The 18,150-nt window shown below is 33.7% G+C and overlaps 3 protein-coding genes across 4 annotated transcripts; 2 read left to right on the top strand and 1 right to left on the bottom strand.

The window, feature by feature from the left end:
- Window positions 1–1,090: 1,090 nt before the first annotated feature.
- On the bottom strand, window positions 1,091–5,632 carry LOC148282999 (general transcription factor 3C polypeptide 6). 2 transcript variants are annotated; one of them, XM_088224160.1, is made up of 3 exons: window positions 5,094–5,632; window positions 2,068–2,238; window positions 1,091–1,343 (listed from the first exon to the last, which is right to left on the bottom strand). In XM_088224160.1, exons 1-3 carry the CDS (start codon window positions 5,263–5,265, stop codon window positions 1,111–1,113), a joined length of 576 nt encoding a protein of 191 aa, XP_088080286.1. In that variant the 5' UTR covers window positions 5,266–5,632; the 3' UTR covers window positions 1,091–1,110. The 2 variants fall into 2 exon arrangements, with proteins under 2 accessions (XP_088080286.1, XP_088080287.1); XM_088224161.1 differs by lacking the exon at window positions 5,094–5,632 and adding an exon at window positions 4,186–5,014.
- A 541-nt stretch (window positions 5,633–6,173) lies between these two features.
- Window positions 6,174–6,915, top strand: mbf1 (multiprotein bridging factor 1). Its single transcript, XM_088224158.1, has one exon. The coding sequence runs from the start codon at window positions 6,345–6,347 to the stop codon at window positions 6,780–6,782; it is 438 nt and encodes a 145-aa protein (XP_088080284.1). The 5' UTR covers window positions 6,174–6,344; the 3' UTR covers window positions 6,783–6,915.
- A 1,842-nt stretch (window positions 6,916–8,757) lies between these two features.
- On the top strand, window positions 8,758–16,993 carry UbcE2M (NEDD8-conjugating enzyme UbcE2M). The gene is made up of 4 exons (XM_088224159.1): window positions 8,758–9,081; window positions 12,849–12,982; window positions 15,083–15,250; window positions 16,608–16,993. The coding sequence occupies exons 1-4, from the start codon at window positions 8,973–8,975 to the stop codon at window positions 16,746–16,748; spliced, it is 552 nt and encodes a 183-aa protein (XP_088080285.1). The 5' UTR covers window positions 8,758–8,972; the 3' UTR covers window positions 16,749–16,993.
- Window positions 16,994–18,150: the final 1,157 nt, after the last annotated feature.

Here is an 18,150-nt window from a genome sequence, read left to right as displayed (position 1 = left end):
ATAAGCTTTACAGTTTTCTCTATAAACAATTACTGAAAAAAATATATATATAGATTAACAAATTACAACAGGGATGGAGAATACCTTAGAAAAGGTAATATGGAAGTCTAGGCATTTACAGAGCTTATGACCTGTCATTGAGACTTTCATATTTCCTTTTCTAAGGTATTCTTTATTCCTGTTGTAATTTGTTAATCTTAATGACTCCCGAGGGGGTGAAATCCAGTCTTTTGTCTACAAACATTTGGACAAACTTAAATATTGTAATAAAACCAACTGGTCCAAGAAGTTTAAAAATTGGAAAATGGTTTCAGGCATTCCCTAGTATGTAAATTATTCAGTCAGATGAATCTCTTCACAACAATAAAGGTTTTAGCTCTTTAATTTCACCAAAATCAACAAATGGAAGAAATATGGATGTTCAAGTATAGGCAAAATAGTGAATGTTACACAGTGTGTAAAGTGGCCACTTAAACCAGCCAATGACAGGTGATAAGCCCTGTAAATGCCTAGACTTCCATACTTCTGTATTCTCCATCCCTCTTGTAATTTGTTAATCTTAATGACTCCCGAGGGGGAGAAATCCAGTCTTTTGTCTACAAACATTTGGACAAACTCAAATATTGTAATATATATATAGAGCGATGATAAGAAGAGAGATTAAGGAAGAGAAAGGAGATGTTTCTTCAGGCGTGATTTAAACAGAGATACTGTAAAAACATCTTTGGTAGTAGATGGAAGATGATTCCACAGTCGAGCCGAATAGATACTTTGAGTTAGAGAAGGTGGAATTGTGAATAGGATATTATAATGGTGGACAAATTTGCCTACTATGCTGCTACTGGTCCTGAGCTTGATTCCTGTCAGATTTGATCTGAAATATTTGTTTAAAATATTCACATTACTTCATTGTCTCTGGACTGAGAAGCGAAAGACTATTCACCTAACCTCCCTGGTAATACAAATGATTCAGATACGCCGCAATTTCAGTATGAATGCACTCCCTTAAGCAATGATGATTCACCAAATATTACAATTTTGGGGCCATTTTCAGTTATTTTACATAAAAGAAAAAAAATTAAACAAACAGTCACTTAGGTAATTAGTTTTTTATTTTCCATTTGAGTCATTCTCGTCATCGCTTAGTCCAATCTTTTTAGGTTTTACTATTCTCTTGATTGTTTTCGGAGGCGGAAAGAATCCTGTGGGTTTACTGGGCATCTGTAGTGGAAGGTCCACATCATTTTCATCAAAGTAAACCTTGAAATTCTGTAGAGCTTCTTCTATCGTTGAAGAATGGTGTTGGGATTCTGGCAAATCACCTTCGGTATTTTCCTCGCTAGCTAAAACACATAAACATTCAAAAAGATAATAAAAAAGGGTTTGTTTTTCTTAAGAGACATATTTTTCTGAATGATGGTGTTTAGTGCTACCTGAAATCAGATATAGAATATATATATTTTGTTTAAATTGAGAGGGAAAAAATATTTTTGAGAAGGGTTATTGGGAGTCTAGGCATTTACAGGGCTTATGACCTGTCATTGGCTGGTTTAAATGGCTACTTTACACACTGTGTAACATTCACCATTCTGTTGACTTTTGTGAAGTTAAAGAACTGCAAGCATTTGGACATACTCAAAACATTGCTGATATATATTGTTAAGTAAATAACAGCATTTATCGATACTATTCCTGGCCGATTACCTTTCGTTCCCATCCTTCCTTTGACCCATCCTTATGGTACCTACCTTACATCAAGATAGAAGATATTTAAAATTAGAAGATTCGGATTTAGAACAAAAACCAAACAACTTTCTTCGAAAAATCGAATAAAAAGTGGTTGGAATCGTCGCGCGTCGTGGAAAACATTGTTCATTTTATAGTTCATTTTGTCATCCAGTGACAGAAATTGAAGAACATTCAGATCATATTAAAGGTAGGTATCCTTCCATGTTCCTATCCTTTCTCAAATATTGCCCAGTCACAAATCTGAATGAAATTTTTTTACATATATTTTTCCTTATCATTTATCACATTATTTTATTTGCATTGGAAAATAATACTTACTTGCAGCCTCTTTCGGCCTTAAAAAGATTCTTTTCATGTTCAACATTTTTCTTGTTTTGCAAACATATTTGAATAGTTTATCTGGTTGAATGTCGAATGGAGAGTCTGGTTCCGGAGCGTTTGGGTCATTTTCAAAAAGCATTTGTGTACCAAGGCAGTTTTCATACTCCCCTAGAATCAATACAAGAACAACTATGTAGAGATCATAAAGAGAGTTTGCAACTATATTTATATTTGGGCCAGTTGCACAGAAAAAGTTACATTAAAACAATCATCATCATCAGTGGCGCTACAGCTCGTTGTGGGCCCTGGCCTCCTCCAGAATGTATCTCCATTCGTCCCTGCACCCCGCGGCTCTTCTCCAGTTCGTCAGGCCAATCGCTCTAATGTCACTTTCCATATTATCCAGCCATCTTAATTTTGGTGTGCCTCTGCTTCGTCTGCCTTCCGGAGTGGTATAAATAATATTTTTTGGGGAGCGGTTATCATTCATTCTGTGCACATGGCCCAACCATTGTAATCTTCTTATTTTGGTGAATTATGCAATGTTGGGTTCGCCATACAGGGCCTCTAATTCATGATTAAACCGTCTCCTCCACACTCCGTTTTGGTTGAAGGCACCAAATATCTTCCTTAATATTTTTCTTTCGAATACCAATACCATATTTTCATCTCTTTTGGTCATAACCCAGCATTCGGCACCATATTATGTAATGACCAGTCTGAGGAGAGTTTTGTAAATAATGGTCTTAGTTTTTCTAGTGAGCAATTTGGATCCCAGATGTTAAAACAAGCCATAATAACATCTGTTTGCTGCCGATAGCCGTGCTCTAATCTCGGCACTATAATTCTTATCATTAGTCATTTCAGTACCTAAATATTTAAAGGAATTGTCATTGTCTACATCAAAACAAGTTTACAGTAAAATTGAATGTGGTTAAGCAGCCAAGCCATAGGAAAGTGAAATGGAGATAATAGCACTTTTGTAAAAAGTGTGAATAATTAGAACACAACAGTTAAAGTGTTTTTTACTTTGACAATTGATAAATAATGCATACATTCGTTTTTTTATAATGCAAAAAAGAATTATGTCGGCCTCCGTGGTGTAGTGGTCAAGACGCTTGACTCGCACACGGAAGGTTCCGGGTTCGATTCCCGGTTAGAACACAAAAATTAAAATGTGATTTTTCTCAAGCTTGGGTGTTCTGTGATGTAATTCACCATTGTAATTGGGCCTCTTGGCCTATTGTGGTACAAAAATAAATAAATTTACTTGACCAGTTTTAATGATTTTTAAGGTCTGGCTGACCACACAACCTAAGATGTGCATTTTGCATAAAACAGCGGCCCTAGTAAAACTCTGAATGTCGTGTCATTATGTATTAAACATGTTATTTTATATTTATATTAGGGCACTTATTTATAAAGAATTACTAAATTAATTTGTTGCAATAACTTTAATTTTTTTTTTATTAGGAGTTAAAGGAATTCTGGTGGTTTTTTAAGTCTGGCTGACCACACAACTGAAAATATGTATTTTGCAGAAAACAGCCAGATATATTGAATGATACCTCATTCAAACTTTGAATGTGTGATGTGACATTCTGTACTAAAATATTTTTTTTTACTGCAGGCATTTTTAGATTAATGCATCTTTTAAATTAAAATTCCTTTGTTTTTATCCACCTCAATTTATTGAAGTGAACTAGATTTCTGGAGGCATTAATTAATCTCTCCATCAGCAACTATACCGTAAGATTTTCCTAATGCTGTTGATGTTTTCTGCAAATTAAGAAATGTCGTTTTTGTAATCAACACTATTTCAGAAGTTTCGTCTGAGATAAACACTGAGCAGGATCGATTTCGCGTCGCTTGAGGTATTGTTGATACATATATCTGTGAAAAATGTGTTTTTGTGCATCATGTATGGTTATGAATGCATTACAAGTACCCCGACTCAACACGGATTTTCTAGCGAGTCGGAGCAAGTTCACAGACATTGGTCGTTCCTGATTGCGTCGCTATAAATTGTGTCTCTGTCCTTAACAAATTTATTTATGGTGTAATTAATAAATTAATAAATAAATAAATAAAATAAATATAAAATGCATAACTCACGCATATTGGTTAGCCTACTGCCTATACTGAACCGTGTCCAATGAGTTGCCAGAAAGTTTCAGGGTAGCTAGAAACGTCTCTACACAAAGAGAGTATGTACAGAGAGTGACAAAAAGAAGTCTGCACCCATAAAACCTTATAAAATTCGATTTGTACTCTTAATGCAACATATTTTTTTAAAATTAGTATTTTTAAATTATACCTAGGTACATGTTTTACCTAAGTGATCCTATTTTGTTTTTTTTTTTTTTTTAATCGAACACTATTTGACCATTAAAAAGAATTTGACGATTTCACTAAATGTTCGAAGTTCGTATAATACCTGAAAAAAGTTATTAAAACAATTTTTTTTTGAAAATGATTTAATATTATATAAAAAAGCTCTCCTAGCAATTTCGCGCACAGAAATGTTTTCTTTCCCAGAGTCAATATAATGCTTTTAATTTCCACCGAAATTTGTTTGTGGCCGGACATATTTAACGAAAGGTGTTATGTATCAAAGGTATTAAATTAAACTAAATACGAAATTGAGGGTAAAAGGTATGTTACTGCAAGACAAAGGTCTAAAGTACCGTTATAAAAACAGAAAGTGTCCGGGGGTTCAATGGTCAATTCCAGGAAAAATTATAATTATTGAATTTTTACCTGAATTTAATGTGGGGACCTTTCATTGTCGCTCACTGTATATTGGATGAAAAATAGATAATATTGATTGTACAGACTAAATAATACATATAATAATGCATACAGAATGCTCAATTATTTTAATTTTAATGATTAATATGTACACAGAGTAATCGGTGGGTAAAAATAATAAGATTTATTGGTTTAATCCTCCTTACCGCATTGCTCTTTTAAAGTCAAGCACCAAAGTTATTGTCAAAAGTATTTTAGTCGTACTTAAGTACCTTGAAAAAAATAATTGTTAAGTTGTACAATAGGGGTGTCCGTGTCCATTCCGATAGCTTTTATGATTCGTAAATTTTCTGGTTTCAGGATATCATGGTCTAGCAAATCGTTAAATTCAGCGTATACTAATATTTCTTCTTCTGAGTCGGAATCTTCTTTTGAAACATCCATCTAGGCTATTTTTATTATTGTTTATTAAGTGGTAGAATGGCTGAATCGGCTAAACAAACGCGAATAATAGTAAACATAAACAATAATGATTCGAGTGTTGAGGTTATCGGATATCATATCAAAATAAATCTACGTTCGTTTGACATATCACGACAATTTATACATTATTGTCTATGCCACACATCATTTTAGCAGCAATGCGGACGATATTATTTTTAGTTTTGGTACATTGACTTATTAATATTGTACATATGTCAATCATGTACTTTCGTTCAATAAAACAACTAATTCTAGAATGAATCGTCGTTTGTATACGATTTGCAAAATTGCAGGAAAACTCGTGTGTGAATGTTCTGTGTTTATGTGTTCTGATCATGTTATGTTCAAATGATAACAGTTCAATTAAAATCAAAATCATAAAATGCACTTTCTCCACTACAATATAATTTTTGAAAATATTGTTTTTACGCAATGGGTAAGTCTCGTGGAAGAAAAAATACGATATTTTTGTAAAACCAAAAATACTTTATGAGCGGCGAATTAAAATATTTTTTAACTCCATATATAAACATGGACGCTGAGTCATTTAGTTATTATAAAATAAAAAAATTGATATCGAATAAAAATAATTTATCTTTAACAATTTATCCATTAACAATTTGTTGTTATTAATAAATAGTTCAGAGAAATTATATTGCATTATTATCTCTTTTCTGGACTAATAATCCCTGGACTGGCACCTGAAGCGTGAAACTGATCATGCACTTTAGGTGCAGAAAGGGTAATGATGGTGACTATTTATTTTTACGATTTATCTTATTTATATTACCCGAAAAGGGGTTTTATGAAACATTAACACCCAAGTAGGTGCCATACACCTAAAGCCATATTTCGAATCTCGCCATTCGTACTTTTTCTACGGTTGTTTATTGTTTCCAAAAATAGAAATAGAAATTGTTTCTGGAATCTTATGTCAAAGTTGCGCAGGTGTGTTTTCGAAAAGACGATTTAATTATTATACCGCGTTAAAACATTATAAAATATATTAGTTTTGCGGTAAGCTAACGCAAATCGCTAATATGTCTGACTGGGAAGTTCAAATGTTGAAGAGGCGTCTGCCAAAATCTGTCAACATCAATTCTGAGACTGCCATAAACGCTGCACGTCGGCAAGGGGTCGCCGTGGAAACACAACAAAAGTATGGAGGCGGCTCTAACAAGCAACACGTCGTCACTAAAAACACAGCGAAGTTGGACAGGGAGACCGAAGAACTGAAACATGACACGGTCCCTATAGATCTTGGAAAGCTGATAATGCAGGGTCGACAGGCGAAAGGAATGAGTCAGAAGGATCTGGCGACTAAGATATGCGAGAAGCCCCAAATCGTCAATGACTACGAAGCCGGCAGGGGCATACCAAATAACATCGTCATTGGAAAGATTGAGAGAACCCTCGGCATAAAATTGCGTGGCAAGGATCGCGGCAAACCACTTCAGCCTCCTGGAACCAAGAAATGAGTCTGGGGGGCGCGCACATGATATTTTTATTTACATTTTTAAATTTCAATTCAACATGGAATATTGTCAACGTTTGTTAATATGTTATTATCTGTAAATTACGCAAAGTAAATAAAAGGTGATTTTTCCATTATTTTATCTTCTTTTTTTCTCCGTTTTTCCAATGTGTTGCCAGTAACAAAAGTAATCGTGTCTAGTCCAAAAAGTGTGGCCGCCAGTACAATTACTTTCCCAATTTTCCATTACTGATCTAGGCGACTAGTGTCAATTTCCCTCCCTCATCCTAAAGAAAATTATGAAAAAGTCGAGTTTTCTTTCTTTCTGACCACGGAAAATCTTAAAGTTGACTTTTTGTATTATACAAAATATAAAACAATCGCGCTTTATAAGCTAAATAATAACCAAATTTAAAAATGCATTTGTTTTACTGATATTTAAAAAAAAATGGTTTCAAAGAAAGAACAATCTTAGGGGACTACATTTTTTCCTATATGCTTTTATATGATACCTACTATGTTTATTTTTAAAATGTGTACAAATAATAAATTATTGCTACAATTAATAGCAAACTGAGATGTTAAAAACGTTTAGAATAATTCAAATTTATTTTCAACAAATTATAGCATCGTACATATTTACTGTGTGTAAATATATATATAAAAACTTATTGTAATACCTCTACTTCTGTACACTTAATAGGTACTTAATTTACAATGAAAGAACCTAATTTATTATGCATTAACTCAATGGTTCTTTTCCTTTGTTGAATTGGGATAGCATACTTTTATGTGTATATTTATTTATTTGGTAATATTGTAATAATAATAAGGTAATATTTATTTGGTTATAATTGATAATATAATATTTTTCTTTTTCTCTTGGTGCGTATCCGCTATTGAACGTCTGCAACCACGTAGGCTATCATTATTTGCGGCTTCCCGGATAAGCTCCACTGAAGACTTGGCATACCACTGCCGCAAGTTCTTCAGCCAGGAAGTTCTTCTCCTTCCCGGCCCTCTTATGCTCGCAATTTTACCTTGTTAAATGAGATTTAGGATCTTGTATTTCTCTAGGTGTCTTATGGTGTGTCAGAAATACTGCGATTTTTGGACTTAATTTAATTGTCATCACAATAAATAAGTGGTCACTTAAACCAGCCAATTACATGTCATAAACCCTGTATATGCTAGACTTCCATATCACCTTCTCTAAATGTTCTCTTCTTGTTAATTTATTGAATCTTTCACATCCTTACTGGGGCTGTTCTAGCCAGTGTCGAGTTTTTAATAAATTTACACATGCGTTTATACTTTATATACATGTTAGTTGTTAATTGTATGTACACTATACATATCGATATATAACGTATTTACAATTTAATATCATTTATAACTAGATAGACAGGCGCCGTGGTGCAATTGGTTAGACGGCCAACTGTAAAACTGGCGTCACGGGTTCCAAGATCCAAATCCAAGAAATATTTTTTCTCAATTAGTCTGGGTGTTGTGGTGTATTACATCCTTCCATATCTCCTCTATCTCACCTGCTGACAAGCCTCAAAACAAATGTATCGCGGGTTATTCCTTTAAAAATAATATATTTACATACATAAAATTTTGAATGCATGTTTATTGGGTAGTAACAGGAGATTTAGAATATGAATAGGGAATGGGACGTTGATATCGAATAGTTCGGATAGGAATTCAGCATAACAGTCATTTATGGGGCACCCAAAAAAAACAAGGTTTAAATCTTTCTCCTCAAGCTGACATTCGGAAATGGCAGAGTCCCGGACATGGATTCCGTATAGATCAAAACCATTATAGCAGTGCCCAATGCGCATTCTGCATATGAAGGATGTCTCGAACTTGTTCAGATTACTTTGGAAAACCAAGGCTTTTCTGTTACATTTGGTTTTAGTTGTGAAAGATGTCTTCCCTTGGTTTGGGAGGAGGCTACCCAATATTCTTGCTTAGTGCGAGGTTGCTTCTTTTTCATTATGATAAAGGAGGAGAAAATGTTCTCGATTTATATTGTAATTTGTTTATTGTAACTTATTTCCCTTCATTAAATTATTTTTTATACTGGCAATGTAGTGTACAGCTGTTCTCGATTTCTATTCAGTGAGGTGCATTCTGTCAAAATAACTTGTGTATTTAGTAAATTGACTCATTTGGGTACATTTTTATAATGATAAAATTATTTTCACTCAAACAACAAAGAAAAGATGAAGAAGGCACATCTAGACCAGGCGGAAACCAAAAAAAAGCTTCCGCGGCGCAACTGAGAATCACAAAAGGTCGTGGCGATTGCCAAAAATTTGACATAATGTTATAAGTTTTTCACACTTGAAATGTAAATTCCCAGAGTAAAAGTGAAATTAATTCACATATTCATGTATAATATAACTCGCTAAATAAATTAATCACACTTTGTACCCAAGTATCAGGTTAATTTTACTAAATTTCATTAGCATGATTCATGATGACAAGACTTGTTATTTCTGATGCAAATATTTCAATAATTATTCTGTATTTATAATCAGAAGTGTAAAAAACTCGTATCTTATCTTCCTTATAAAGTTTACTGTCTTTTCCGTTTCTTTTTTAAGTTTCACTCATATTTTTTAATTTTAACGATTCTCTTACTAAAAAAAAAAACAGCAATTTGTATAATTCTTGACGCTTACAAAAATAACAGATTGAGTTGCTTTGATTTTACTAATTTATGTAATTATTTGACTAGTAATTAAACATTATTTAGGATGCTATTGTTTATGTAGGTACTTAATCAAAATTGGTGTCAATAATGTTATTGACAATGAGGAAGCTCAGTGGTTTTCATTTATTTGTTAATAGACTATCAAACTAACCCAAAAAAAAGCACTTTATTATCTCTAATTTAGAAATTAAACCACCCGTGAGGTCACAAGTTCAGGTCGGTGAGTTTTCCCAACATTTAAAGGGACGATCCCGTACCTGACAAAACACTCTAAAGGTTAAAAAACATGGCACCCGGAAACCGAAAATCTATCAAAACACATAACAACACTTTAATTGATAGGTTATTGTTGACCTGAACCTGTAACGTTTCAAAGTACAGTCAAACTTGGTTATTACGAGGAAGACGGGACCGACTGAATTTGCTCGTTATAAGCATTACTCGTTATACCATTGGAAGGTTTTTTTAAATCCAATTGCCATTGCATATTATCACTATTGAAAATCATAATAAATGCTTGCAAACATACCACTTTCTAAATTTCAATTGCAGTTAAATAAACATTTGTATTTTTCTCATAATGTTATATTTTACAAATAATTGCCACTTTTTCACAAATTAAAACACTTCTGCTTGTTAGTCGTCATGTTTACAAATTCAAGGGTTAGGTTTTAACCCTCCCTCCCCGGTGATGTGTAGCTAGTACACATTGCGTCTAATAACTATAATATCTTTATAAAAATAATAAATATTGGGTTTAGATTTTCAGTATTCCTCCATTACACATTTACGTATCGACTGAAATAATTTGTTATTAAATCATAAGTACTTATTAGGCACAAAAAAAACATTTTATCGGAAATCGGGGATAAATTACAAATATCATCAAAAGTATACTCTCAGTCAGTCACGTAGCCCATTACTATATAGCTACTTAGTAGCTCTCGGGAAGTTGGTGCGGTTGCACGTTTCGCCCGAGTCATTAGCGATACCCAATGGTTTTTTCACATTTTCAGCTGTTAGATTTGAAATATTATCATCTTTGAATTGAATTATGGTTAATTAAAGCCATTCCTTATAAATATTCAATTTTTCCCTTTTTAAATCTCTTTTTTATTGTGTAGTGACTACACAGTACTGTAATGCGCGGGTGTTTTTAGGACAGTAAGGGAAAGGTTAACTTATCTGACATCACCCAGTAATAATGTTCATTATGCATTGACCATATAATATAAAAAAATAATAAAAACATTGTCAAAACCCCTGAAACAAGAATGTCATTTATAAACTACTAAAAAAGTTGTAAATTTCAATAATTAAATTTCAAGCCCATACTTACTAAGTTCACAAAGCTTAGATTTTTTACTCGCAATTTCAACCATATGTGGGATTCTTTGTCAATGTTGTCGGCGAAAACAACAATCAGGTACTTAGACACTTACATATGTCATAAACATAAACCGATCCCGATGCCCAGCGGCATCGGTACTAAGTTAGTGCCCCATTTGGATTTTTTTACTTGGGTTCTTATTTTGTAAATTATGTTTTTAAACGATTGAAGAATTTTGGCAAAGCTCGTTATAAAAGTGAATAAATGTATGGAGGAAATCACAAACTTAAATTTTAACTAATGTTTCCTTCTTATTTATTTATTTATTATTTTATTTATTAATTAATTACATTATACATACATTTGTTAAGAACAGAGATACAGTTTATAGCGACACAATCAGGAACGACCCATGTCTGTGAACTTGCTCCGCCTCGCTAGAAAATCCGTGTTGAGTCGGGGTACTTGTAATGCATTCATAACCATACATTCACACACATATATACATATATATTCGCACATACATATTTATATTATATTTTATACATACATATACATATATATTAAGTTTAAGTTTATTCACATCATTGATAGTTTATACATCATTACATTTTACATTTATAAATACATATTAATCATTTACCAGTCAGTCCACATTATATCCGAGATCTCGCTATTTACGTGATCGTTATAACCGTACTGTAGTTTATTTTTCATTAATCTATGAGAAACTTGGCTGTACAATCAAATACTCAAATTTTTTCCACGTGTAAGAAATATTTTTCTTATCCAATTTCCCGTAGCTCTGAACTTTCTCGTTAGGATTTTTTAAATGTTCTATTCGGACCCGATGGTGATGAATTAGTATACCAGATCAGTCTTACGCCTCTGGTGCCAGTCCGGGGAGTGTGAAATATTGGAGTGTGAAACCCTAAAACAAAAATTTCACATGCACCGTGCTAGGAATCGAACCTGAGACCTCAAGCATGGTAAGCAAACCCGCCAATCACTACTCTATGAGGTGGACTTATCTCTAATGTATTCAATTTTCACATGAACCTTTTAAATGCTGTCAGGTATCACTATGGCAATACTCTGTAGGCCACAATTATTTTTGTAAATTTTAGGAAAAATACCTAATGTCGACTGTAAAAGAGCTAATTGACTGATGCTCCCTCCATAAAGTTAATTTTGCAGTAGAGTCAATTAACACGTCCGAGGTTGTGCGAGTAATAGCCGCCAAAATCGTGTCTCTCACTGAGACAGCTAAAGCCGTCATTTCAGAGGACATTGGTAGTTAAAAGGCAGCTATAGCCTACGTGAAACTAAAGTAATAATATGGTAGGAGGAGATATTGTGTCCCTATAAAAAACGGTCGCCAAGAAAAGTGTCCCAGTGTGTTAGGCAAATAAGATTTGCTTCAAACCATTAACTAAAGTCCAATCAGAAGTGAAATATAAAAAAATATTTATATGTGTCCATACGCATGGATCCTATAAGAAATAAAATGTCCACGAATGCGTTAAAGGTTTTTAAAATGCTAAATGTGCTTATAATTACAAAACAATGTAGATTAGACAGGGTTTATATAAAACTGGCTATGTAGGATAAACACAAAAACAGATTTAAATGTAAACCTAAACGACATTTATAAAAATTAGTCCAATTTTTTGTGATATAAATCCCTTGTTTTTTTTCACATTGTACAATAGGGGATTTTTTATGTGTACACCATAATTAATGTCTTATGTCAATAGGTGTTGGCTCATACTATGTATCTTCAAATTCTGAGTAAGGTGGTATACATTTATTGAGCTATAAGTTAATTTTGGCAATAGTGGCTCATCTTTTTTACTCTCAATAATACTAAAAAAACACATAAACTTATAATTTTATCATAAATACTTACCATACAAATACGCAATATTTCTGAGTGCATAAAATCTAAAATTCTTCAGTACACTTGACCTCTAACATATTTTTTAATTCTTTCAATATTGTATTTTTCATTACAGATCTAAATGAACTAAACCTTCCCAAAACCTGCAATACCGAATTCCCCGACCCGGATGATCTCCTCAATTTTAAATTAATTATTTGTCCCGATGAAGGTTTCTATAAAGGAGGAAGATTCGTCTTTAGTTTCAAAGTATGTTCTTATTTACATCCAATATATTCCACTATACGTTCCACTACCTTATTACTGTATCACCAACCAATATTGCTTACAAAATCTTGGCTGATATTTTGAGAATAACTTTGAAATTATTATTCTTGCCATATTATGTTTATTTTAGTAATTTTATGCATAATAAGCACATCTGCCATCATACGGAGAAAGGCCGTAACTATAATTTTTGATAAAAATGAGTTAAATATAGATCTAGAATCGGCAAGAAAAGGTAAACATTTGTATATATGTAACAAAGTCTGAATTGTTGTTGTAAAAATAAAAAATACCCTGAATGCTTTTCAAACTCCTTAGTTAAATTTTACGTTATTTTGAGCGCATTTGCTTCCCTTTTACGAGCGCTTTCGCCTAAGTAGGCATCTAAAGGACTGGTAAATCGTTAACATTTCCAACGTTTATATTATTTCTTACAAGGCTGGGAGATAAGATCAGATAAGTATTTTATTAAGAGACAGACAACATAAATATAATTACAACTATTTTGCACAATAGTTGTAAAACAGAGTGGGAAATACAAATTTTAACAGATTAGTTTAGCACAAAACCTTCGATTTATGACAGAAAAGTTTACATATAGATCCGTGGCAAAATATTTTAAGATACATATGTAAACATTTTTTTTTTCTAAAACGAAGAAATTATTATTTTGATAATCAATTTTATGTTACTTATATTATATTTTATATCTATCGCACTGCATTCCTCTTGGGCATGCTTGGGACCAACAGTTTGCAACTTAGAAGGGATAGGTTTACACCTACCCTTTTTTTCAGATTGATAAGGGATTTTATTGAGAACTTGGCCATTTTAGAGAGTCAATTTCAATAAATTTTTATGTTCCTGATGTATATTTCCGACAGTGTCAGCACATACCATTTTACTTCCCGGCTTCCAGAACCAACCTGCCTCTGGAAAAGCAGTCAAGCAGCTGAACATTATTACTTTGGAGATCATCACTATTGTATTGCACCTTAATACTGCCGAATCATTACTCAAGGGTTCCTGGTTTGATTAGTTGTACCAATATAACATCTAGAATATTTTGTTATTTTATTAAAATAGTGAACAGTATCCTAATTTTATTTATTATATTAGGTCTATAACTTAAAAACTGGATTTTTTAAAAGAAATTTGAGCGTTTATTAAAGAAAATCTTGTACAATTCTTTTATTTAAAGTAATGTCCATCAGAAGTTACATTTCCCCATCTTTCTGGCAATTTGTGGATGCCATCCCAAAAAAACCGGTCATCTTTTGAATCAAAGAACAAATCGAGCCAAATTTTGATGTCTTGGACTGAAGTGAAGCGTATTCCGGAAAGTGCATTCTGCATCGACCGAAACAAATGGAAGTCAGAAGGCGCCAAGTCTGGACTATATGGCGGGTGGGGCAGAACTTCCCATCCGCTATTTTCCAAATAGTTTTTAACGGGTTGAGCAACTTTTGGCCGAGCATTGTCATGTTGGAAAATCAATGTATTGTGTCTGATCTCCCATTCTGGCGGATTTCCTTCAATGCTCTCTTTAAACGAATCAGTTTTTGTCAGTACAGCTTTCCAGTAATGGTTTCACCCGGTTTTAGAAGCTCATAATATACAACACCTTTCTGGTCTTCATCTTCAAGCTTTTTCAGCTGTCCGGGCCGGTCTTTGTCTTTAATATCAAAATCGCCACTTTTAAAGCATTGAAACCACTCGAAACACTAATTTCGCAAGAGCATGTTCGCCATACAATTACACGAGCGAATGATGACTTTCGGCTGCAGTTTTCTTTGCAAAAAAGTGACTCAGCAAAACTTCCCGCAAATGCTGTTTTTTTTGCCTATTTTCAAAATTTTCCATGGTTAAACAAAAAGGATGCCAAGGAGCAAATCATACACTGTTGACTGATTTTGACAGCTTATGAAAAGAGCTTCATGTATGTCAATGATTTGGTACAGCGCATGCACAAGTGTTGACATCTAGTGTAAAATTCCGGTTTTTAAGTTTCAGACCTAATAATTAAGACGATTATTGATTCTGTTTTATGATTAAACTAATTTTGTTTGGTGTATTTTCCAGGTAGGCCCCAACTACCCACACGAACCCCCAAAAGTAAAATGTGAAACCTCCGTGTATCACCCTAATATTGACCTGGAAGGGAACGTCTGTCTCAACATCCTCAGGGAAGACTGGAAACCTGTTCTCACTGTCAACGCAGTCGTATATGGACTTCAGTACCTGTTTCTCGTATGTTCATTACTACTCGCTAAATATATTCCCGGCTTATGCGTGGGACGGGACTATTTATAAAATTTACAGAACCCATTTTTATCTGCAATCAGTCACCTGACGTTTGGACGACCATGAAGTATTTTATTTTCCATTATTATTTATTCATTCTGTATGTGAAATAGAACCAGGGCCCATATTACGATGGGAAGTTAACGTTTATCTTTAATTATATTTACAAATCAGTATTTTTTTTATGTTTAAATTGATTGAATTAATTTGATAAAATGAGGATACGACGATGGACAAATGAGGAAATTTTTCAATTAATAAATCTTTATGAGAAAAGGGAATTTTTATGGAATGTTAACCACAAGTTGTACAGGAATCGTCACAAAAAATGCGTGCATGAACAGGAATCGCATCACGAAATTTTATATCTTGCTTGACAATCTGATGTTTTGCTAAATCTAAAAGCAGTTCAAACTCCACTGCAGACATTCGAGTAAAGTTTTTAAACTGCTGTGCATCCTCCAACCGCAACTCATTTACGAGAGTTGAACCGGCTCCAAAGTCAATTTGACAATCCACCCATTTCCTCACCCAATACTTTTTTTTTCCTTTTTTGTACAATCTTATACGCAATTAAAAAAGCTAGGTCCTGACGCAAATCTATTTTGAGAAAAAAAACACATATACGCGCGATCAAGCCACACAGCAGACTATGTGTTGACTCTCTAGTCGACACGGAATTGTCTCGGTCTCGAGACTAAAGTCAGTGTCGAGTCTCCCATACTTATCTCGAGACAACACCTTGAGACTCAAATGGACAACACCTTGAGACTGGTCTCGAGACTTTCTCTCGAGATTTTATCTCAAGTGGACACTTAGCCTAAGACTGATCACCTTACCTTCCATCGTAATAAAAATGATGCAGTTGGAATACCAATGCAATGCTCTATGCACCGCTGGGTGCAGATAGGGAATAGGCATTCTTATCTGGCGACAACTATACCAAGAAGGTTTCTGAAAGTAAACCCCTAAATTTACGTCCAATATCCATGGATGTTGGCTCTATTTTGGGTATACTGGCTTATCGGTCTTCTATTCTTCGATGGCGCTGCAGCCCGAATCGAGCCTTGGCCTCCAACGACATTTTGAGGATTCAATTTGGGAGATAGCGTATCCCTAAAGAAGAACTATCAGGCGACCGTTCTCGGAAAAGTTGTACTGTTCATTTTGTCAGTAGCCATTGAGTTGAAAATGCTAATCCAGGGTTCCAGTACTATTTCAAACACAGAACTGTAATGTCAATTCTCTCGGACACGGGAATATTTAAATGGTCGTAAAACTCGAGTTTTTAATTTTTCCACAGGAACCCAACCCAGAAGACCCACTGAACAAAGAGGCAGCCGAAGAACTACAAAACACACGGAGATTATTCGAGCAGCACGTACAGAAAGCTATGCGTGGGGGTTACGTCGGCACCAACTACTTCGAGAGGTGTCTCAAGTGATCTCCCACCGGCCCTCTTATTTATTAATGTACCCAGTAACATAACGTAAGACCACCAAGACATTGGGCCACGCTGTACAGCCGATCTCTCTCCAGTGCGGACATTTCGAACCGTGTTGGTTCCTACGTTCCACACGAAAGCTTTATTAACTATAATGTTACAATGTGATCACTCATGAATACAATAAATGTTAACAAAAAAAGAGGAAATAACATTATTTGAATACAGATTGTTCTAATCTCAAACTTGTTTTATTTTTCCTGCGATTTAAAACAGATAATAGATTCCAGTGTACATGGAAGTTTATCATTTCATTTTATTTTCTTTATGTTTTCTTTTACGCCGTTATTTTTTATTACCAGCACAGTACTCGAAAATAGGTCGAAATAGCGACGGCCCCTACGTATATTATAAAATCTGCATTTTGCGAGGTTCACAGGAGAGCAAAAACAAACTTGATATTATTTTAAGAAGCTATCAGATACTGTAGAATTACCAAACATGTGTCTACTGAAATACAATAGATGTTTTAGTGTTTGGTAATTCTACAGTATCTGATTGCTTCTTTAAAAAAAAGCTTTGTTTTTGCTGTCCCGAAAATCTTTAAAAATCTCATTTTTCGATAATTTGTAGATGCCAACTTGTGCCTGAAACCTGACGATATTATTCTCTTTTCCCCTGTAAGCAAGTGTTCAGTTCTTTGCGCCAACTGAATCTATGGCAGGTCTGGCTCTGTCATTTCTGTTCTGGATATAAATCATCCTATCACGGACACAAATAAAAGTATATTTTGTACATATATATAAGTGAAATTTTATTTTACAAAAATTTACAATTTTTTTACAATTATGTATCCTACGCAATCACATATACTAATGATTAGTCAAGAATTCAATGTCTTTAAACAAGTTTGTAAGACGTTAAAATTAAAAGTAATTTATTAATTAACAATACAAATATTATAAAATATAAAAGTCAATAGGTAGTTGCAGATTTCATTCACCTACAGTAAGTAAACATTCACAACATTATTTAAACTTCCTCTACCCCTTAACAAAGTAATAGTTTAATAAACAAAACTGAGATTTGATAACAGTCGGATAAAGATTAGTGGGGTTTATCAAAAATACAAAAATGGAAAATTTCACTAAAATAATTATTTAGTCATTTTTAGGATTTTGAAATAAGGCTAATATAGTTTTGTAAGTAAAATATGTACTATAACTACCTTATACATACATTGACCCATATGACATTGTGACATGGTCTCTAGAGACCCTAGAGGGTATTTTCACAAATTGGGAATAATGTAGAAAATATAATATTAAATATTTACAGCGTACTTTTAAGTCTAATCGGGCTTAAAAATTACCATATACCCACAAAATGGCTCGCACACGTC

Source organism: Micrasema longulum, unplaced genomic scaffold, assembly GCF_059751315.1.
Source record: "Micrasema longulum isolate JH-2025_06_02 unplaced genomic scaffold, ASM5975131v1 h1tg000271l, whole genome shotgun sequence".
Taxonomy (NCBI): Eukaryota; Metazoa; Arthropoda; class Insecta; order Trichoptera; family Brachycentridae; genus Micrasema; species Micrasema longulum.
The sequence above is the reverse complement of the archived record's forward strand: the minus strand, read 5'-3'. Positions and strand labels throughout refer to the sequence as shown.